The 23,933-nt window shown below is 33.8% G+C and overlaps 1 protein-coding gene across 8 annotated transcripts in view; it reads right to left on the minus strand.

Annotated features, from left to right (window-relative positions):
- Brd10 (bromodomain containing 10) overlaps positions 1 to 23,933 on the minus strand; it is a 78,416-nt gene that overhangs the window by 7,867 nt on the left and 46,616 nt on the right. For 6 of the 8 annotated variants that reach the window (XM_075973811.1, XM_075973812.1, XM_075973810.1 and 3 more), the window contains 3 exons: positions 19,524 to 19,603; positions 11,156 to 11,245; positions 405 to 520 (listed from right to left, as the gene is read on the minus strand). In XM_075973811.1, coding sequence (XP_075829926.1) covers positions 405 to 520; positions 11,156 to 11,245; positions 19,524 to 19,603 — 286 coding nt within the window. The remainder of the gene's footprint in view (positions 1 to 404; positions 521 to 11,155; positions 11,246 to 19,523; positions 19,604 to 23,933) is intronic. The other 2 variants (XM_075973815.1, XM_075973813.1) reach the window with 1 other exon arrangement.

Consider the following 23,933-nt stretch of genomic DNA (forward strand, 5'->3'; position numbering starts at 1 on the left):
ATTAAGTCCTACCTGACCTGGCTACTTGACCTCTGACTTTTATGTCCTATGTCAATCTTCATCAATCATTTTTCTTTGGTTATAACTGACTCTTTGTACTTCCTCCAAATGCCAAATACACTTCTTATAGAGTGTGCCCTTAGAGGAAAAAGGGGCCTACTTTCCCTCTAATGTGCACCTTATTTCCTTTACGAGTAGCCTTCCCAGTCTCAGTCTCAAACATCCCCTCCATCATGATCCTCCCCACTAATATTCATCACCTTTTGAGTCCGTATGTTTCTTCCATTAGAAAGCAAATCACAGAACACATGTTTTGTATTGGATGAAATGCAAATGAATGGAAAAACCCCAAATCTTAAAATAAGGGCCTTAGGATAAGTTAAATAAATTGTACAGTTTGTTACCTGTTTCTTTGAAATGCCTTCATTAACTTTGGTTCCCATGGCAGCAATTCATTTAAAAGGCGTATCAGTGTACTATGCAATTCTTTTACAGCTTGCCTCCGATGGTACCATTTGCCCTAGAAACATTAAGTTTAAAAAGTAAATTTCTTAGACTTACTTGAAAATCAATATCAACCAAATTTTATCCTCTAACAAAGTAACAAAATGTCAATAACTCATCAAAAATAAACAAAAGAGGAAATATCTTTTAAGAAATCTGAATATGTTTAGTTGTAGCATGATTAATAAAAACCCAGAGGCTGATACTGGAGTTCAACCTGAAGACCAGAAAAGCAAGGCAGTCAGCCACTGGCTCTTACCTCTACCTCAGTCCAAAAAATGATGATCCTGCCTCCAGGAATCCTCAGAACGACACTGAGACAGAAATCTTTCTCCTTCCTTTTTATATTCTTCTCTCGTGCTGAGATTATAGGCGTATAACCACCACTGCCCAGCCTCTATAGCAAACTAGTGTGGCTACCAGGATTAAAGGTGTGTGCCACCACTACCTAGTCTGTATGGCTGATCACTGCAGCTGTTTTACTCTCTGATCTTCAGGCAAGCTTTATTCATTAAAATACAAATGAAACATCACTACATCTAGTGATCTTCAGTTCTCCAGAATAAATTCCAAATGTTTATCATCTAAGTAGGAAATGCATACTTAAAAAAAGTCTAATTATGCCAGTTATAAATATCTTAATAAATCATTTACCAAATGTATGTAGTCTTGGGTTCGAGCTCTAGTGCCAAAGGGGAGGGACCCACCAACAAATGATCAAAACCATTTAAAGGCACAAATATTTAAATAAATTCACCAAATAAGTAAATTAAGCCATGAAGCAAAGTTTTTGTAACTTCTAAGAGAGGGGAAAAAAAAGAGAGACTTTTTAACAAACTCCCTAAGAAATTGCTATAATTATTTTAGCAGTTTCTAGCATAGAAAAGCAAAATGAGAGTTTACAAAAGGAAGAAATATCTTGCATCACATAATCCATATGTATTATTTCCAATGGAAGTCACAATCATACATTACAGATCACATTTAACATGCATAAAATCACTTCATCCTATCAAGTCTATCTGCCCATATCAAGAATAATAAGATCACTATCTATAGCAAAAGTATAGAGGTGTAAATGGAGTTGCCAACTTTTTATATACACATACATACACATGCACACACATAACATCTTTGCTATTTTAAATGACAAGTCTTTAACTTTATAACCCCAAAGGTTTTAGAACTTTAAAGCAACAGGGTATCTATTTACATATTCAAAGAGCTACATTTCTTCTGAGGTTTTGAATCTTAGAAGGGTAACTGTTTATTAGAAGAGTAGGAAGATGCAGAATTTTATGCTGTGGACACACCAAATATGAACCCTATGCTAATTTATGTCTTAAAAAGATTATTTTATTTTATGTGCAAGACTGTTTTGCCTGCATGCATATGTGTGTAATGCATATAAAACTCAAAGAGGGAGTTAAATCTTCTGGAACTGTTTACAGGTATTTGTGCATCTCTGTGTGGGTGCTAGTCTTCTGCAAGAGCAGCACGGATTAACAACTGTAGTCATCTCTCCACCCCTAATTTACATCTTAATAGGATGTCGGATCATGGTTTTAAGAAAAATTTTTAAGAAAAATCCCTCCCCTCCCAGACAGGGTCTCTCCACATAGTACTGGTTGTCCTGGAACTTTCTCTGTAGACTAGGTTGGCTTTGAACTCAAACATCTACCTGCCTCTGCCTCTTGAGCACTGGGATTAAAGGCGTGTGCCACCACCACTCAGTTTAAGAAAATTTTTATTTCCTACCACACAGTGGCTCTCAAGCTTCCTAATGCCATAACCTTTTAATACAGTTAGTTTCTAATGTTGTGGTCACCCCAACTATAAAATTATTTTTGTTGCTACCTCATAACTGTAATTTTGCTATTATGAACCACAATGTGAATGCTTGATATGCAGATGGTCTTAGGCAACCCTTGTGAAAGGGCTGTTCAACCTCCAAAGGTGTCATGACCCACAGATTGAGACACTGCTATAGCATATTAAATAGTCATTCCTTTTCAAATATATTCTAAGAAAAGCATAAGTCAGACCCAAGTAAGCAGTGAGTTATACCTTAGAAGTGAAAACTTTTCTAAAAGAATTGGTGAGATAGTAGGAAGGGCTCATTCTAATCCATGAATCAAAACTATTAAATGGAACAGGAGCTAGTATTCACTCTTTTGGTTTTAGACAGGATCTCACTATGCAACCCTTTGACTTGCTATGTAGCTCGGCCTAGTCTGGATCTTTCGAGCTTCCTGTACAGCCTCTCAAGTGTTGGAATTACCGGTGCCAATCATATACTCAGCAACTACTTGACGGAAAACGAAATGGTGAGAGAATAGAATTCAATTTTCCTCAAACTTAAGAGAAGGAAGAATGTTAAGGAAGAAAGCCGAAAGAATGTCCTGTGTGTGGTAGAATTCATTAGAAAAAGGATTAAAGTCTTTGAGAAAACTAGCGGGGACCAAAGGAGAAAAGTGACGCCTGCAGAACTAACCTGGCTTGTACAGTTGCTGTCTGGGTAAGTACAGTGGTGACAGGACAGGGAATTCAGATGACATCAGTTAGGACTAGGAAGATGAGGAACAGGAAGGGTACACGGTATATCTTGTACATCTTTATATCAAGACTTTGCTGTAGTGGTGTCTCTGTTAAATTACTAAATTAATTTTTGCTTTATAAGATTTTAAAAATGATTAAGAAGATTTTACATTTAATTCTGATTTTTAAAATTAATTAATGTCTACAAAATATATGACCGACAAAAAGATTCTATACAAGGAAGGGAACTTAAATATTTAATCAGAGAACAAACAGATTTATAATTTTCATACAAGTGCCTTACCCATTAACCTGTTTTGAAATATCTATGGTGTTCTATCATAGAAGATTAATAAAAGGTATAAAACTATAAAAGATATAATGACTCCTGTGAAAGGAACCTATACACTGCCATGGGAATGTGAATCTATACTCTTGAGGTGATTAAAAGGGCAGAATCACTGCTTGTACTGGTGTTTAAACAGGGTTTTCACTCAACAACTCAAATGGAGGGGGAAATCAGCTTCAAGTGTTACTGGGATAAAATATGATGCTTACAATCCAAATGCAATTAAAGTAACAGAATTTTTGCCCCACACCACTGTGCTAAGGACTGAATCCTGAGCCTTGCACTGTACCACCAAACTAACTCCTTAGTCCTAACACTGTTGCTTCCTACTGAGTTGGGACCTCATTTTTATAGTGCACAATGGAACTATTACAAAAAGCATTAAAAGTTTTTTTTTTTTTTTGTTTTTTTTTTGTTTTTGTTTCTCAAGACAGGGTTTCTCTGTAGCTTTGGAGCCTGTCCTGGAACTAGCTCTTGTAGACCGGGCTGGCCTCGAACTCACAGAGATCTGCCTGCTTCTGCTTCTGCCTCCCGAGTGCTGGGATTAAAGGCGTGCGCCACCACCGCCCAGCTTAAAAGTTATCTATTTTTAATAAGCAACTAGAGTTAATAAAAACATTCTTTACCTTTGGTTCAATATAAAAATCTTCAAATAAACAAATATTTATTGTTGTTTAAACTAAGTAACCACAAGCCAAAAATAGCTCTTCTGACTGACCAACTTTATAGATTATATATAGATATGAGAAAAAACAATTTTGATATTCCTTCCAAGATGGATCTATTAAAACTTAAAAGGGCATAATTTTCTAGAAGAAAGCTGTCTTAAAATCACTCCAGCAAATACTTGTAAAACAGAATGGACTTCAGACTAAAATTCTGTATCTCACAAATGTTAGAATCTACTCTCTTTCTAAATCACCATGCTGTGTCTCTCCTGGTCCCCACAGAGCCAACTCCTAAATGAGTACTAATAGATTATATTGTGCAACTACTAATTCATAAGTACTGATATTATTATTCAGATACCCTTGCAATCTTAAAAGTTACAATCTCTAAAGATTGTGTTAATTAAAAGTATAATAGTAATTAAAATAGTGACATATTTTAAAACTAAATCAAAGCAAAGGAAAACAACTGGCATGGTGGCACAAGTAACCACTTCCAGCACTTTGGAGTTGGAGGCAAGAGGATTGCTGCAAGTCTGAGGTCAGCCTGGGCTACAGAGTATGTGTTCAAGAAAAATAGGAGTGAAAATAGTGTGCTCCCTTACCTTTATTAATGTAAAATTCACTGATTTCAAGAAAGACAAAATCTTCATGTGTACTGATTACAGAACTAACAATCAAACTGGTAGACAGATGAATCAACAGTCAGGACAGGTAGTTGGGACAACTAGTCAGGTGCCCCAGTGCTAAAACATCAGTAAAAATGTACTTAGTATAATATTTAACATAAATTATGCATATAATCTGATTAGTACATTAATAAATAAGTGAACACAGGCACAATTTTTAACATTTTTATCAAAATTATGATCATTTTCAGGGCTTAAAAATTTTTTAAGGTAAAATTTAAACATATTATATACATTTAGCATTATGAACACTAAAGGTCACTTTAAGAAAATAGGTTATTCCTTGTTTTATGTATAAAAATCACTTATGAGTGAGTACATAAGGTAATAAGTGGTTTTTAAACATAAGGCAAAGAAAACCAGCCTACAAATCACAACCCCAGAGAATCTAGACAACGAGGACCCTAAGAGAGACATACATGGGTCTAATCTACATGGGAAGTATAAAAAGGTAAGCTCTCCTGAGTAAATTGGGAGTGTGGGGACCATGGGAGAGGGTTGGAGGGGAGAGGAAGGGAAGACAGCAGAGAAAAATGTATAGCTCAATAAATCAATAAAAAAGGAAGCAAAATAGGGTAGTTTTTAAAAAAGATTTATTCATTTTATTTTATGTGTGTTTTGTCTGCATGTATATATGTGCACCATGTGTGTACTTCATACTCAAGGAAGTCAGAAGAGGGCTTTGGATCCCATAGAACTAAGTTATGGTAGTTGCGAAGCACCGTATGGGTGCTGGGAACTGAATCTGGTCCTCTGCAAGCATAACTGCTCTTAACCACTGAGCCATTTTTCCAGCCCAAAGAGTAATATATACATATATATATATATATATATATATATATATATATTAAATTAACAGATTATAAACTTTAATGTGAACATACAGCAGAACAACAACAACAGCCAATAGTCTAAATTTGCAGCTTACCTTTCATTGCTTCTCATCCAATGTCCACAGCATTTATAGTTTGCCAGCTCCCTCTGTATTAGATGCTCACCTACCAAACCATGGAGTTTTTAAATGACCCTCTTGGGAATATTATTTAAGGAAGCTGGTCTATGGTCACAAGGTAAGTCCTTTATTATATTATGCAGTTTCCTAAGTCTTTTGTGTATAACCTAAGGAATTATATGAGGAAAAAAACTTACAAAACTACACAATACTATAAAATGAAAAACTGCATCTCAATAAGTGTGAAATGAGCACGGGGGAACTTACCTAATGACTAGAGAACAACTCATCCCGCTGCAGTAATCAGGGGTGGATTTGACAATGCCAGTTTAACACTTGCTAGGGTGCTTACCGTAAAGAGGGAGCTGGCAATCTACTAATGCTGGGGACACTGGAAACCTAAGAGAAAAAAATAGAAAAACAAATTCTAGATGTATTAAGTATCTCATCATTATGGATATGTTTATATATTAATAAATGGTAAACCCACTTTTACCAACCATCCAATTTCTTATGCAGATTTTCTTGTAATGTTGTATATAATCAAAAAAGGTTATGAGGAGCCATATATTAAGGAAGTTAGCTCATGTATAAATGCACACAATTCTTTTTACATGCTACTTTCTAAAATGCTTTGCTTACAAATGCCAGTGCATAAAAAAAGAAAAGCAACCATCACAAGGCAAAGTACTTGTATTATAGGCTTAATTCTTACAATGAACAAACATCCTATGGTGGAAAAGGACTGTCAATTTATTAATATAACTGCATTATAATTTTCAAGAAAAATGAAAATAAACTGTCAAAGTGTCAGTGGATCCCTAATGACCAATGATGGTTCATTTAAAACCAAATACAATCCAAAGGTGACTTGGAAAGAATGTAAACTCCTATGAATGGAAACAGCACAAATAGAATTTAACTGTTTTAGCCAGATGTAGTGCACACTCCTTTGATCCCAGCACTGAGAAGGCAGGAACAGGTAGGTTACACAGAGAGACCTTGTCTTGAAAAACAACAATAACAAACTCCCCCAAAACCCACCTCCCAAAACACACAAACTATTTTAATAAACTAAGTTACTTGACATTTTTGTAGTCTAAGTAATATTAAGTGAAAATTGAATACTACATCACTAAGTATTTTCTGCTTTTGTAATTTCTGACCTAGAAAAAAAAACCTTCTGCACATTCAGTTCAGAAGACAGAGATCACCCTAACCACACTGTTACATAGCGCCTTTTGAAACGTGATCGCTTTATAATACAGTGAAATGACTGCACATTCCTATGGAAAAAGTTAAAACAGTATTTTAACAATGCCAGAGTAAAATTTTCTCTTGATGTTCTTACCAATTTTCACTTAAGAGTAAGTCTCATATCTAAGAGTATATGTAACATTTCATTTACATCTAAATTAGCATTAAAACCAAGTACAAAGGCACACAATGACCGCTGTGATAGCACCACTGCTTTGGACAGAGAAACACAGATATCACACTCCTAGTGAGGCAGTTTACTTTTCACTAGAGAAAAAAAAAGACATACACTTTTTTTTATGCTCAATCTCTGTGCAAATGTTTGCTTAAAGGCAGATGCCTCTTTGGATAAACTATGATAAAGCACAAATTGAGTAAACATGATGATAAAACAGGCTCATATGAAAAGTTCTTAAAGAGTAGCAAAAGTCTTTCATGTTTTTACTACCTAGAATGTAGTATGTCCAACAAGTTCTAAACACAGTAAGACTGAGTATTTATTAAAACATTAATGCTATTTCAGGAAAACTAAAAAAAAATCAGACTAGAAAGAATATTATCCAAATAATTCAGTACAATGGAAATTTTTATGTCAACTAAAGTCATAAGAACACACGCAGTAAAAATGGGATTTGTCTTTGAGAACACTAAAAACTCATGCAACCTAAATTATGATGAGAAAAATTAAAAGGTTTTTGTCAAACTATGTTTCTCTCCATCTTAACCAGAGGCCTCACTTTAGACAAAGCTAGGCAGACGATTAAGTACAGCATTACAGAATCGAAAGGAAACAAGCTTGATTTAAGAAATTATAACTTTCATTTAACAAGCAGCTCAATGGCAAAGCCTGATATATTTAAAGCCTTTTAACTATCAAGTGCTCTAGAATATAAAGTCTGTTAAATAAGAAAACAAAAATAACCTTTTTTAATGCACTCTTAACTGGATAAGAAAATGGATTGTTTTCTACCCCTAGGACAAGGTCACAGGTAGTCCAGGTTGGCTTCAAGCTCACTATGTGGATGAGGATAACCTGGAACTTCTAATCTGCCTTTCCCTGTACCCTACTGCTAGGATTATAGCGCTGTACAGAATGCCTGGTTTACCTTGTTATTTGGTAGGAAACAGTATCTGGATTGACCCCAGAGAGAACTCTCTGAAACAGCTAAGTGCTTATTATATGAATCTGTATTACATCAATATCCCATGTGCAATTTCTAAATTCAGTAGTGACGCTTATGGGGAACTAAACATTAACATCTTCTGTTATTCACTGTTATTGAAAAATTAAAATCATTATTAAATTAAAGAAATGTTTTATTCTAAATATCATTTTAGTCTTGACATTAATCCTCAGGGGATAAATATCAATCCTTCATCTATTACAAGAGAAGGAGTAAGTCAAGGCAGCTATCTCTATGGTGAAGTTCATACATTCTATTATGGTCTTCACTGTAAGCCCAATCCTAGCAAGTATGGTTACCTGCGTTTTTAGTCCACAGCATTCCAACTAGAGCAAATAAACTGACACAACAAGAGGGGATAACTGACAGCCTGGCAATGGAAAAAAAAAAAAGACGAGAAGCAAACATACCAAAATAATCCTTCAAAATATATGAATGAATTTTTAATAAGAACAAGTGATAGCAACAGATTGTTACAGTAATAAGACAACTGATATTCACAACAGTGACCCTGGAATCAATTACAAAGGCTTACATTGTATCCAGATAACAGGAGGCAAGAAAGCTCTTCATTAAATGATTAATATAAGGATTTTTGACATTATTTATGTTTACTGATGTTTAAGTTTCAGTTTATGTAAAAATTCTGTTAAGGAGAGCATATTACTCTTAAATGATACCAAATACAAGCCATTATTAAATAGTAACAAATACCCAATAAGGTAATTTCTGCAACTTACAGATATTCATTAATAGATTTTGTAAAGGAAAAAAGGTGTGTTCGGGGGAAGAGAGAATTCTAAAATGAAAGCTTATTTATTTTATGCTATGTGGTCATTTTCACTGGCTGAGACAACTGTCTATTTAATAATCCTCTAGGCAGTTTCAGTCAGGGGGAAATAGTTTACACTCTACGCTGGTACATCAGTAAAATTATCCCTATAAAGTACAATTCCAAAAACCCCATTTCTTCAAGAAATATTAAAAGCGACCTGTGAATACAAAAGAATGTAGTTTGGAGACACAAAAGGGAATCCATCAACCTCTATATAAAACCTGAAACTTTTAATAAACTTTCCCACAGACTATACTGTCAGGTACCTTTAGTTTGTTTACTGTTTCTTCTACGGGATCCTGTGAAGGAAGGCAATGTGCTAACACTGCAGTCCACTCCACTAAGGGAGGAGGACGACTTTGTGGAAAATCCTGTAGTATGTGCTCTAAGTACTTCAATCAGCTATGCTTAAACTACACAGTAGGAAAAAACCTTTTTATATACACAGAATAAAGTTATGGTTAAGTATATAAAGGTTTAGCAATTTACAGAATTATGTTCAGTTGTGAAATATGAAAACAATAGCTTCTGAGGCAATAACTAAAAGCAATAGCTTCTGCAAAACTATGTTATGCTTTGATTTTTTTAAAAAAATATTATCCTTTCCTACTAAATAATCATTCTTTTATGAACATAAAATATTAAATATGATAATAATTCTGGCTGAAAATATTCTCACATAAATTATTTTTTTTGTAGAACATACTACTGCAGTAAATTTTAATAAAAGTCTTCCACATCAAGAGACTTCATAGATACCTAAAGTACATATGAAAACATACAGGTCTTTATTATTTTTTTTAATATTTATTTATTATGTGTACAATATTCTGTTTGCATGTATGTCTGCAGGCCAGAAGAGGGCACCAGACTTCATTACAGATGGTTGTGAGCCACCATGTGGTTGCCGGGAATTGAACTCAGGACCTTTGGAAGAGCAGGCAATGCTCTTAACCACTGAGGCATCTCTTCAGTCCCGGTCTTTACTATTTTTAAATGGAAGTATTTCTAAAATGTTTCCTCTACTCTCTGATGGTATACCGATCATAAGGTTTTTCTTGTTAAGTGATGACGGCTAATTTTGTTTTTGTTTCTTTTTGAGACAGGGTCTCCTTCAGCAGTGTTGGTTGGCCTGAAACTCACTACGCAGATGAGGCTTACTTTGTACTCTCACAGAGATCCTCCAGGCACTGCCTCTCCTAAGTGCTGGTACTAAAGGTAACATCTGGCTGATGACTATTCTGAATATTTATTTCACCTCTTTGATCACAGTCATCTAAGACTTCTGAAATATTTAAGGTTCTTTCATTTTTGTGCTAAATAACTCCAGAATGCTGAAGTTTTCTGATACTTCGTCTGCTCCCTTCAAAATACTTCCACATGTCATTGCTAACAGCATGTAAAATGGCCACTGTAAATCTGTTGAATCAGTCATCATTATTATACATATTTATGTTAACAGGTTTTAAGTACAAAGCGAGTGGTTTCATAATAAAAGGGTTCTTGTATGATTTGACACTTTCCCTGTTTATCTATTGGTATATAGTTATGTTTCCACTATGACATAATCCAGTTATAAATGCCAGTTAAGTAGGTGTTATCTACTTGATAGAGAACAGCATGGAACACTTTACCCAGTGAGTGCATGTATGTGACACTCTCATGCTGCAGTGACTTAAGGAAAACTTCAGGAAATTAGTTGATCAACTATTGTTAGGAAATACAGTAAAAATTAATCTTAAAAACCTACAGTCTGATAACAGTTTTTTTAGGAGTTATCCTGGTGAGAATAAAAAGAATTTATGGTCTGGTATATGTTTTATACTACACATAATTAAAAGTTTGTTACTATGTAATAGGCTTCCATTCAAGATATGTAATTAAGAATATGCAGTAACTAGAAAGCTACCAGTTAGAAAACAATCAGTATACTGAGTAATATCTAAGACTAGTTGTTATAAACCAGGCAAAGAAAATGAATCTTCTTGCCCCGATACCATCTTTTTGTATTAAAAATAAAAATTAGACCACATGGGAGAAATGGAAGAAACAATGCTTCTATCTTTAATTGTAAATTTTCATGTAATTAGGAGAACAAGATTTTTAAAAACTTTGGAAAAAAGCAGGAATAAATTTTAATGCTGACAATAACAGATAGAACTTTTGGATAAACACCTACCGATTTTTTTCTACTGTTTTCCAGATCTTTGAGTTCATTCTCGATTTTTGTGATTAATTCCCTGAGTTCATCAAGATTAGTGCAAATAAGCTAAAATAAAACACAAAAACACAGCTTGATAACACATAATATAAAACACCAAAAATGTGGTAACAGAAATTGTTTAACATACACTGAAATTAAGAATACTTCTCTGTAATAATAAAAGGAAAGCTCTACAGTTACTGAGATATTTATTTGTTATGATGTATGAACTTCAGGTTTCATATAAAATAAGCTAAAATTACAACACTGGTAGTCTCATCCCACACCTCTAAAAGTTTGCATTATAATCCATTACTCTCTTAGTGTTATTAGCTTTAAGCCCAGAATGACAAAGATCTGGAAACTCATTAGATTTCACAGGTGACTGAATCACCTGTAAGAAATAATTGCACCAGGCAGTCTCCGAGAAGGTGAATTGCAGCCCTGTGAGAATGGCCGCTTTCCTTTGCTTTGGCTTGCTAACTATATAATTTAACAAACTGAGTTATTGCTGCTGGCAGGAGTACTAGAGGAAGACCCACTCTATGTGTAATATATTCAAAGACATGAACAAAATTAAGTACACATTCTTGTCAGGAGTTTAATAGACTTTACTGTTGCTGTTTTTGTTCTTTTTTTGAGAAAGGGTCTTACTATGTGTCCCTGGCTGGCCTCAAACTTATAATGTCCTGCTCAGCCACCAGGTGCTAGATTTCAGACACGTACCACCCAGCCTAACTGGCCTTAAAAGGTTTTAGTAAAACCATCTTTACAAGCAGTATCTATTTCCTTCTGTAATTGTGCGATTCATTTCATTTTAGTTGGTTAACTCTAGCAAATGACCAAAATAATGAATTCTTAGTTATTAATTGACCTATCTTGGTTTAATTGCAGTTTTATAAACTAAAGCATCAGAAATACTAACAAAAAATAATAGTTACTCCATTTGGTTCCTGTAAAATTATATTAAATTTCCAATGAGTTTAATATATTTAACCCTTTTCCTACAATAATTTAAACAAGAGCATCTAAAGGAACAGAAAATTCAGAAAACAAAACGCCATCTACATAGAAAAAAAGTTTCAGAGTCAAGAAAATTTTGATGTTTATACCATATAACTTAAAATACACTATATATTTACAAATTATCACCAACATTTATCATCACTACATTCATTAGTGTGGTCACTGTTTTTTTAAAACATATACTTTCTTTTATTATTAAGATCAGACAAAAGTAACAAGTAAAAGTGGGTCATACAAGATACATGCTAATTGTTAGTGAGTTGATTAAAAGAGGAGACAGGAAATGATTTAAATTTGGTTAAAACTAAGAAATTAAAAATACATTTACCTACAAAAATGGCAATTTGGTACAACCTAAGAGATTAAAAAATTATTACAGATACTATACCATAATTAGTACTAATAAATACTTATCAGAAATATCTATAAAACTCCAAATGTATTGATAAAGCAGGGAAGTATATACTTAAGTAATCCAAATTAAACAATTTGAGGACTGGGGATATGCTCAGTGGTAGAGTACTTGCAAAATTCGAAAACAAAAGCAATTTCAGAGTAGAAAGCATTACACAGTATTGTAGTGGGAGAATGTAATTGATAATTATTAGAAATCACACATTCCAATGTGCTAAATCTGGTTATGAAAGAAACGACGATGGTCAAGCAGGAGACTGACAGCTATGTAAGCACTTGTACAATTAGGTAACACAGTCAGCTTCTACTGTATCTATGAAGTCACAAAGCACAGCTTTCCAGTAGATTTTAGCGGGGACTCACTGTTGTTATTACTACTACATCAGATCTGTTCTTTGTCACTGAACTTCATGTACTGGTTAATATCACAACATAGATTTTCACTTACCTACACAACAAGGCTCAGAGAAAGTTTCCTTCTATTTTAGGATCATATGTAAAATGGATGAGCATGCTTTATGTGCAGCATATAGAAATTTACAGGAACAATGAAGGCATATACCCAACAAACTAAACACATCCTAAAAACTTTAAATATCAGGCAGTCATGGTAATAAATAATTATATTTCATCTACTGGAACATAGCTGAGGCCAAAGTGTTAAAAGCTATACGAAGTAACACTTCTTAGTGGCTGACCAAGTTAATAAGCTGTGTTAAATCAATGCTTATCAAATTTCAGTAAGCCTAAGAACTACACGGAACCTTTATAGTTTTGTATTTAGTATGTCTCATATCTGACAAGTTTATTGAAATAGTCAGTGGATTGCACTTTTGAGTAGTTATGTTCTTAATGACTGTGAATTATAAACCAGCAAAGCTACTGGGACATTAAAACATTGTGGTGCTATGTAGCTAATGAACATGCAAATTCAAAATAATTTCTGAATTGAAGGGGATGAAGTATTTTTAGGATAATGTTCTTAAATTACCCTAAGTTCTAAATGTAATTTTTCTACATTTAAGGGTCAAAATATTTTTAATGATATTTATCTTGAAGGTACATTAAAATAACGTAATATCTACATAATAATTTACAGGCTTTGTTGCTGTGGAGATAGGATCTCACTACATAGAACAAGATGCCCTCAAACTTATTATGTAGCCTAGGCTAGTCTCAGTGTTCCAAGTGCTGGGGTCATAGATATGTGCTATCACAACCTGCTTTATATTTCTATATACCTAATGTATACCTAATATCCAATATGTTAAATCATGCTAAGCAAATAGAAAATTCTGGAATAGAAACAGTCTGATTTATGCCAACTTTATGACACAATCAATTCCTACTTTTTAAAAAATGAAGGTCTTCAATTTCAGATGGTGATCCTATGAAAACTAGTATCAACACAGTAAAAATTCACTGTAGTAAGAGGACAGATGCATTTAGTAAGAACAAAGAAAAGCATCTCATTAAATCCCTTTCTCATTAGTATTAATTTATAAAGTGCTTCTGAAACACAGGGCTCCTGGGTGAAAACGATTCCTCCTGAGCAGCTGGGATTATCACACTCTGAGGACCTCCCTGCAGGGAGGACATTGAGAGTGGCACTCATGTTAAATAAGTCTTTCACTGACCCAATCAAGGCTGAGCCACAATCAACCAATTTACAGATGAAACGGATTAAAGTCATAGAACCTGGTTCAAGGCTTAGAGTCAGCCAAGAAGGCGTCTCTTCAATTGATACACAAGTAAAAGCAACAGATGTAAAGTGACCTAAGATGAAGACCTGGGAGAGGAAACAACACAACTCTAAGCTCCATCTACTATATCACAATCTACACGGGGTCTTTTTAAACAAAATAAAAAAATCTTAAAACTAGTAAAAACTGAAGACATAGTTTTAGGATACAATTCACAACCTGTTATTTATACTGAGTGACAGTATTAAAAGGCCTCCTCTGACTACAAAATTAGGAATGAATGGATGTAGTAGGGTAAGGGAAGTACTATATAGTTAAAAGAATTTCATGGCCATATTTCAGAAAAATTACATAATAAAAATTTCCTTACATAAACATCAATCACCAAAATCATGGCATTCTGGTAGAGGCTCACTAGGTTTGAAAGACATTTTCAAATAAAACATCATACAAAATAAAAAATGTAAGTTATATTAAAAAAGTGAAAAGTAAAAATAGGCAAGTTCCAACAAAATGGATTATTTTCACTACCATTCTAATAAAAAATCTTATGATTTTAAAAATTATAACTAAAATACTAAACATATGATCCAAATTAAAAATCCATACAGTATTTAAACAAAAAATTATATTAATAGTTATTAGAATTATGCAGATAGGAAAATTACTTATTTCTTAAGATCACTATGCCACAACAGCAAGGACAATAAATTATAAAAAATATTAATTTGACATAAAAACAAAATAATTTTGACAAATTAACAAAATATTTTAAAATACCATGCAATTAAAAATATTTTCAATGCTTTAAAGAAAAACGAATAGTTTTAAAGAAGTAAAGTTGAAAATATGTATTTTAAATGGTAGCAATTAAAATATGATTTAACCTATAGGTCCTTATAACATAGTAAAGTTAAAAATTCTGATTTTAATTTTAGTTCCAACTTGTTTTATTAAGATAATTAATACTTGGTTTCTTATTCTTAAATTGGCTAGGTGGAGAAATACAATTCTTTTTTTCCCTGAGATATTAGTTAAAAGTTTTATGTTTGTAAACAAAATTGTGTAAGTATTAGCATATGGACTGTGCTTTCCAAATTAACCTGAAGAATGAATAACATATATAGAACAGATGCCAAGTACACACTCATCAAAAAAGTACTTTTGTGTTTGTTTGTGTGTATAGGAGATTACCAGTGAAAAACAGAAACACGGCGATAATTAAGGTCACTTAATTATTCTTATACTTTTAGATTTTATGTTATTATTTATGTATGTTTGTTTAAGTGAATACCAAGCATGTGAGTGGCTGAAGGCCAGAAGATGGCACAAGATCCCTTGCAGAAAGAGTTACAAGCTCTTGTGAGCCAAATCACATGGTGCTAGGAACAGAACCTGTATCCGCTGGAAGAACAGCAAGTACTGTTAATTGCTGAGCCTTTCTCCAACCCCTACTTACTAGCCCTTTAAGAAATTATTTTGATTATTTTTAACTGTGTGTATGAGTGTATCTCTTTATATCTGTGCACGCCAAGCACAGGCAACTGCAGAGGTCAGAGGCACTGGATCCTCTAGAGCTAACGTTACTGGCAGTCAGCAGTTTGTGAGCTGCCTGATATGTGTGCTGGGAACTGAACTCGAATCCCTGGAAGAGCACTGAGTATTCTTAGCTAATGAACTGTCTTTCCAGCCTCTCCTTTTACAAATGTGGCTTAATGGAACTAGACACATCAAGTTTAAAAATACTTTCTAACTTAATTAAGCACAAAAAAGAGAACTGATATACAATTACAGCTCTAAAATACTGAAAAAAAAATGTTCTCACGGGGGCAAGAATCAATTTTAACAGGAAAACTGACATTTACTTTTGAGTCTAAGAGTCTTTATGTTACAAAATAAAGAAAAAATTAATTTATAAAAGCATAACTGTTAAATCTGACATAAAACCATCAAAGTTATAACCATCTGAAATTTAAAAAAAACTCTTATTTTTTCTTCTTTTTTAATTCTGCTGCCATGTCACTGTGTACTAATCGGGACACTAGAGTAAGCAAGTCTGAGTTTTTGCTCTGCGGTCAGATGTTGTTATTTGGTTTTTCACTTTAAAATTCTTATTATTTTCCGTCAAGCACTATTTTAATGAGAGCAAACTCAAGGCTTATTTCAATGTCATAAGTAGTGAGAAAAGTGCTAAAGTCATTTATCACTTAGTACAATAGATGCAATTAAGTAAACCCCTAACTTAATTGTCCTAATTAAAATGCAGCATTTTCCAACAGAAATCTATGCCTATTTGAAAAATAAAAAGAACAGCTAGAAAAGCAAACTATGAAATTAATCCTCACAATGACTCTAAGAATGTTATCACTCCTCTGTGCAATGAAGAACTTGATTCAGAGGCTGACTAACTTACCTAAGGTGACAGAATAGTCAGGTGGTAGGTTTAGTATTCAAATTCAAGTAGTTAAGATCCACGTGTTTTAACTACTGTGGGTATCACTGATACCTACTACTCACTTAATGTCTGTGGAGAAGATGAAGACTCTTCACTTTTAATAAAGGCATCAGATTATTTTAATACTTTACAAACTTAAAGAACCAAGGGTATAGTAACATAGATACTTAGTTTCTTTACAATACACACACAAAATGAAACCAAAGTCATCACTTCAGTGTCCCTAGTGCATACTCTAAATCCAAATGGCAAGATATTTTCTGACATGGAGTTTTATAGTATACATAATAAACATGAATTCTCATTAAGCAACTAAGGGAGGCAAATTTAACCTCTAGCACTTAACAAGTCAACAAAAACACTGTCAAAGAAATTGAAGTCAAAACAGGCTTTACTTTTTTTTTTTAGCTCATTAAGACTTAAAAAATTTAATTCTTTAAATTGTTTCTCTCTAAGCATATTTTTTTAGCAATCAAAGATCAGCCTTTTAGTAAATATGCCAGGTTTTATAAAAGTGATTTTATATATATGCATCAGAGTTTTATTTTCAGTAATAAGAATGGATATTTTAGTTTAGAATGGCTACTATTAAAATCTTATTTATTTTTACAAAGTATTTTTATGTTCAATACATAAACAAAAAAAATAAACAAGGTGCTAAATATACTGCCAGTACATTGGGAAGAAAAAAATTCACTTCTTTATTAGATAATAGTTGGTATTTTAAAATTAACCCATTTTTATTTTATGCATATGAGTGTTTGCCTACATGTATGTATGTACACCACACATATGCCTACTGTCCTTGGAGGCTAGAAGAGGATGTTGCGTCCCCAGGAACTAGAGGTACATATAGTTGTGAGCCACCATGAAGACGCTAGGAACCAAAGTTGGTTCCTCTGCAGGTATAGCAGAAGCTCCTCATAGCTAAGCTACTGCCCCATTCCCTTCCATCTCTATTTAGAAGACAGTTCAGTTTCTCTTCATGAATCACAACACAGCATTCACACTGCAAACTAGGAAAAAGAGCTACCTTACAAACTCACCAAAAAGATAGCTACACACACACACACAGAGAGAGAGAGACAGAGAGAGAGAGAGAGAGAGAGAGAGAGAGAGAGAGAGAGAGAGAGAGAGAGAGATCTCCTCTACCCCATGCCTTAAGAACTAGGAAAGGGACTTTATTTATTTTGAACCGTTCAATCTAACAAAACATGTACTTTTGACCTTAAATTTCTGAGTGATAAGCAAATGGTCAATAACTAACACTTACAACAATGTTTTCCAACTTTTTTCCATGAGCCAGAGTCAAAAATACATTTCACCATGCATGTCAACACGCATACACACAGAGGAAACTAAAACCAAAGTTTAATAAAACAATATATATATATATTCAACTATACATATTCATGGTATTGCTTGTAACACACTGAATATATGTGATATATTTTTTTTAATATTGATAACTTAAAAAGAAACACTGCTCATGCAATCCACTACGTTGATTTCATAAATCACTAACACCACCCGCACCTGTACAAAGCACAATACTTATGTGGTCTGTGTTACTATTCCATACAAAAGTCTATTCATTAATATAGAAACAAGGAAAATACTAAAAATGGACCATTCTGTTCTAAGCTATATAGAATTTTATAGTAAAAAATTTGAGGAAAAATGAATGAGAGAAATAACAAAAGCTAGCATGACTACTGGCGGAAGCATAAAAATATAGTATCATACCATTACATGCTACAAGTAATGAAGTGGGCAGGATGGCCTCCAACCAAACAGTAAATTATATTTTACTGAATAACATAAAGGTTATGTAAAAAAATTCTAAAGAATATAATTTATCATAACAATGTTATTAAAGTAGTCTATTATATATTTTTTTTCTTTTACTATTTAAAGGTATCTGATTTTTATCAATTTTCAACTTTCCCCAATACGATTTTTACTGAAAATAGATGATACTGTCACACAGTATTTTTCTTGTCCCTTTATTTTTATGCCTATTTGAGACTACAAATTCAAATATATCACTTTTATTTTATGAGTTTACAATTTTGGAAATGGCCACAATACTACAAAAAAAAAAAAAACTTGTAAAGACAGTGTCATTTGCTGAAGAAAAACTTACCGGATAAATAGAAAATAAAAGCATTCTCCCTCACGATGACGTCGCTTATTTTCAATATTAGCACTTCACATATGGCAGCAGATTTTATTTTGCAAAAATGTTTAAAGACTTATATTTAGCCTTTACTGAATATTCTCTCTGAAGCTTATTTATAGCTAAGAGTTAAAATACCTATATTCATGTAAATCAGTTCACCACTTCCATATTGGTTAAATATGTAAGAATGGCTTGGCAGAATAACATTACTGTGTATAAATCATGATTTTTTTTCCTTAGAAGACTTTCATTTATATATTTGTTTACACATACTGAGGAATATGCATAGACATAAAGAAGAAAGAAATGTATACACACATTTCCATTAAACCACATCTACAAAAGTTAGTATAGGTTGGAAACTAAAAATACCAAGGTTTGTAAGACAAAGAGATAAAAAAAATTACACTTTTGCCTACATCTGTACTTTAAAGCAAAGCACACTGTGAAAAAGTCATTAGAAGTATACACCTTGTAGTTTCTGGAAATTCGGCCATTCTCTCAAGGAATGACACTGAAGAAAAAAATGAAACAGAAGAACTTGTGACAATGTTGAAACATTACCTGAAATTCCGGCACAGCAGGTGACTTTGTGACAGTTTTCCTCTTCTTTGTGATTGCCTTTTTAGATATGGATTTTTTTCCTTTCAAGATTAAAAGAGAAAGACTTCATAATGCTGTTTACAGCACCTCATTAACAGAAACCAAATTACATAGAGCCTTGAAAGTTAAACAGTAACTAACAGATGGTTGCTAGTAAGTCAAACGAAAATAATGAATCAAACAAGCCCCAGTGAAAGCAAATATTAAACTGTAACCACCGTAACAGATACATAACCCTGCCTCTTTATGTAAGAACCAGAACTACTACACTGCTCAAGGTGATATAAAAACATTAGAGGAGTAGGCATGAAAGCCACAAACAAAACTACTGCTCAATTAAAATCTATATTCACAACTTACAAGAGACTGAAAAGAGCCTTACCTAAACAATGACTTTTGCAGTCAGGAATCTGGGTAAGCATTTTATCTAAAGATTATGGACTTCTCAATCAAAAGCGGAAACCCTTTAGTAACATGCCTGCGTTCCTTTGGCTCTGTGTTTAGGGAGTTGCTTTGGGTAGTATTTGATAGCCAGTTTTTTAGAAAGTGTAATTAACATATCCCTTTAATGTTCAATTAGTACTTTGGGCACTCAGAAATCATGAGAGAAATTAAACCTCATTCTTAAGGAATCAAACTTCTAGAATACACCTGATATTCTACTTCTTTGCATTTAATGTCTCAAAGTAAAACATACATAAATGCACTTTTGGCAAGGAATATGCTAAAATTTTTCCTTATTTTGTTTTAATGTTGAGGATCTCACACAGTAACCAAGGCTGCCTGGGCTCAACCTCACAAAAATTCTCTTCCCACAGGCCCCCAAGAACTGGTATTACATGTGTGAACTATCACATCTTGCTCTCATGTGGAATTATTAGATAATAAATTTATTTAATTGTAGGCTGGAGAAATAGCTCCAGGGTTCTAAAAGTATTGGCTGCTCTTCCAGAGGACTTAGGTTCCATTTCTAGCAACCACAGATGGTGGCTTATAACTCTAGTTCCATGAGATCATTTTCTTCTGGCCTTCACAGGCTCTGCACGCACATGGTGTACAGACACATATAAAGGCAAAACATGCATATATAGAATAAAAAATGAAAAATAAACATATTTACTTAATTTTCAACAAATGATATATATATATATAGTGCACTAGTTTATGAGGACATCAAGGAATTATTAAATGGAGATCGTTTCTTCTAGAAGCTCACAATTTCTAAGAGCATGAAAATGTTTCTGTTAAATTTTCGGTATATGCTGGAGATGAAATCCAAAGCCTTGGGCAAGTTAGGCAAGTGCTCTACCTCAGAGCTACATCTGCAATCCTCTGTTAATTTTGATTCACAATTATTTCTAGGCTAAAATCAACTTAACATTAACTTTTTCAGAAGAGAAAATAAAATTACATAATTCTAATATCCTTCTCTAAACAATTTTTTAAACTGATAAGATTTCACATGAAAAATGTTAATTTTGTTGCAACATTTTACTAAGTCCAACTAAAATAATTTCTAATTATAATAAAATTGTTATTTTTCTGTATTCCCTTTCAATGAAATCACAAAATTATAATTGGACAATTCCTAACATTTGACTCAAAATGTACGTATACTATGAATAACTATGTGATTTTTGAGGTGCTTATATTCATACAGATTTCAGTGTTTGGTTTAAATAAGCAACAATCTGCTGTAACTTAACTCTTACTTTAATTAAATGAGTATATAATTACCCAACATACATCTTTCTCATCACCATTACTTGCTTCTGTGCTTACACTGTCACCTATGACAGCACTAAATCTAGGAAACTAGAGAAGTGAGTGAGCTGTTAAATGAGCAATATTCAAGCAGAAATGACTCTTTCTCGTGGCATGTTATTTTTATTTTGATAAATAAATCTTGCCTGAAGACCAGAGGCAAAGCCAAAGTCATTAGAGGTCAGGTAATGTGACAGATCCCAGGATTTGGAAGACAGAGGCAGGTGGTTTCTCTGTGATTTCAAGGCCACCCTTGGCTACACAAGATCAATGCAGAAACAAAACCAGGTGGTGGTGGCTCACACCTTTAATCCCAGCACTAGAGGGAATATAAAATGGGAGTAGAGAGAGAGGCTTAGTCTGTTTTAGTTTACGGTCACCCAGTCTTGGTAGAGGTAAGACTTTTCTAGGGGCTTGGCTGCTGTGCTTTTCTGTTTTGGTTTGAACCCCAATTTCTGTCTCTTGAGTTTTTATCCGTGTGCTACACAGCTTGTGAAAGGTTCTCTCCGTCCACAGTATAGGTTCTGGGGACTGAACTCAGGCTATCAGGCTTGGGAGCAAGTATCTTTAATTGATATGATGTGCCATCTCACTAGGCCCTGCTTCCCCCAACCCTCCCCCCACATTGTTTCTTCTTCATAGCTTTTCTCTCTCTCTCTCTCTCTCTCTCTCTCTCTCTCTCTCTCTCTCTCTCTCTCTCTCTCTCTCTCTCTCTCTCTCTCTGGCTTTTCGAGACAGGGTTTCTCTGTGTAACAGAATCACTTTTGTTTTTATATCCATGTTTCTTGATGTTATTATTATTATTTTTTTACAGTAAGTCCACTGATGTGACACCCATCAGGGCATCATACCAAATGTTTTCCCCACTGATGACAGAAAATATATTACTTACGATACACAATGCACAGCTTCCAAGAAGTGATCCTCAAATACTAGAATCCCACTTTTTCACCAGAAATTTTAATAGTGTAGTGGTAGGGAAAAAGAGAGGCAAGTCACATCTTAACTATTATGTGCATCTATTTCAGTCCATTTTGTACTGAAGACCACACTGAAATGATTTTAAGTAATTAGTACTTTTTTTCAGTACTGGGAATTGAACCTAAGAGCACCATGCTTTCTTGAACAATACTCTATCACTGGGTTATATGTCCAACTTTTTTTTTTTTTTATTTTGAGATCGGGTCTTGGTAAATTGTACAGGTTGTCCTTGAACTTGAGATCCTCTGGCCTCAGCCTCTGTAGCACCTGGGATTATAGGCGGGTATGATCATTCCTGATTTAATTTATACTATTTACCACAGACATAAAAGGACTAATGTTTATAGTGGTAATAAGAGGACTAATATTTACTGGGATATTGTCAGATAATATCTGGCATATACTAAAATGATTTTATATAAATTATTTTATTTAATTTAATTTTCAAAACTGTTGAAACCAATATTTTACTCGAGATGCTAGAGATAACTAAAGATCAAAAGGATCAGTTAACTTACTCAAGTGCCAGTAAGTAAGCACCACACCCAGGGATTCTAACTTCAAAGTCCAAGTTCCTCCATTACATAATTCTAGTTCACAAAAATCAGTTACCATTTGTTGATTCTTTCTACGAAGCAAGTGACGAGCATGATAGGCTTTATGAATTTGCTACTCTAATTTATCTTGCTAGAAATTAGCAAACTAGAGTCTATATTAGCTCATTTATACTAATGAACAGACTATAAACAGAAATCAAAGGAGGCTTTATAGCTGCTATGTACTGGAGCAGATATTATGAGCTACATTTTCCTCACTTCAGTTCTGTGTTGTTTCCTTTCAGATTTACACAGGGATGAAATATGCTTACGATTGACTTCAGAGTAATCATTTTTTAAATCAGGATTAAAAGATTTGCACATTCACTCTTACTTAACACCTTGTGCAACCTCAAAACATAGTCTGGATATTTGTTTTCTCCTTGTTTGCTAAATTTCAGGTCTTTAAAATTAAACACTTTTTAAAAGAAGCATAGGTTAGTACAAAACCACACAGCTGTTATTTGGGTTTATTTGGAGAAGCTAGCAGTGAAGTACGGACACCTAGAGCTACAACTGAGAAGGGTTCTTTTCTTTCAGGGAAAAGCTGTCCTCACTCACTGAGCAGGTAGCTTGGCAAGGGACCCATGAACAACTGTGAGGAGAGGGCACTGGGCTGGCTGGCCAGGTAAAGGCAGATCAGCTCTGGCTGACTAATGGAATGAAAGAAGCCACAGCCAGATCACCTTCATATTCCAGTTATTTGGTAATTTGCTTTTGTTTCAGGACAAGACATATACTAACTGCCATCAGTAGGGCATTCTCACGGCTTGAGCATACTCAAGGCTTTTATTCCCAGAGCCCCAAATCACCTGACCCTGTAAAACCAACCATAATCCAGACCTAAGATTGTGTAATAGAAAAGTTACATGGCATGCATATTTGTGTTTAATTTCCTCCTCACAGTCATCTTCCAGCTTTTCATTTAAACTCTATCAGCTTCTTTTCATGGCTATTTAGGGCACCCAAATTATCTTTTAAGATTTTTTTTTCTTCGAATCCCACCATTCATTAGCTATGTAACACTGGA

The sequence above is a fragment of the Microtus pennsylvanicus genome, chromosome 5 (assembly GCF_037038515.1).
Source record: "Microtus pennsylvanicus isolate mMicPen1 chromosome 5, mMicPen1.hap1, whole genome shotgun sequence".
Taxonomy (NCBI): Eukaryota; Metazoa; Chordata; class Mammalia; order Rodentia; family Cricetidae; genus Microtus; species Microtus pennsylvanicus.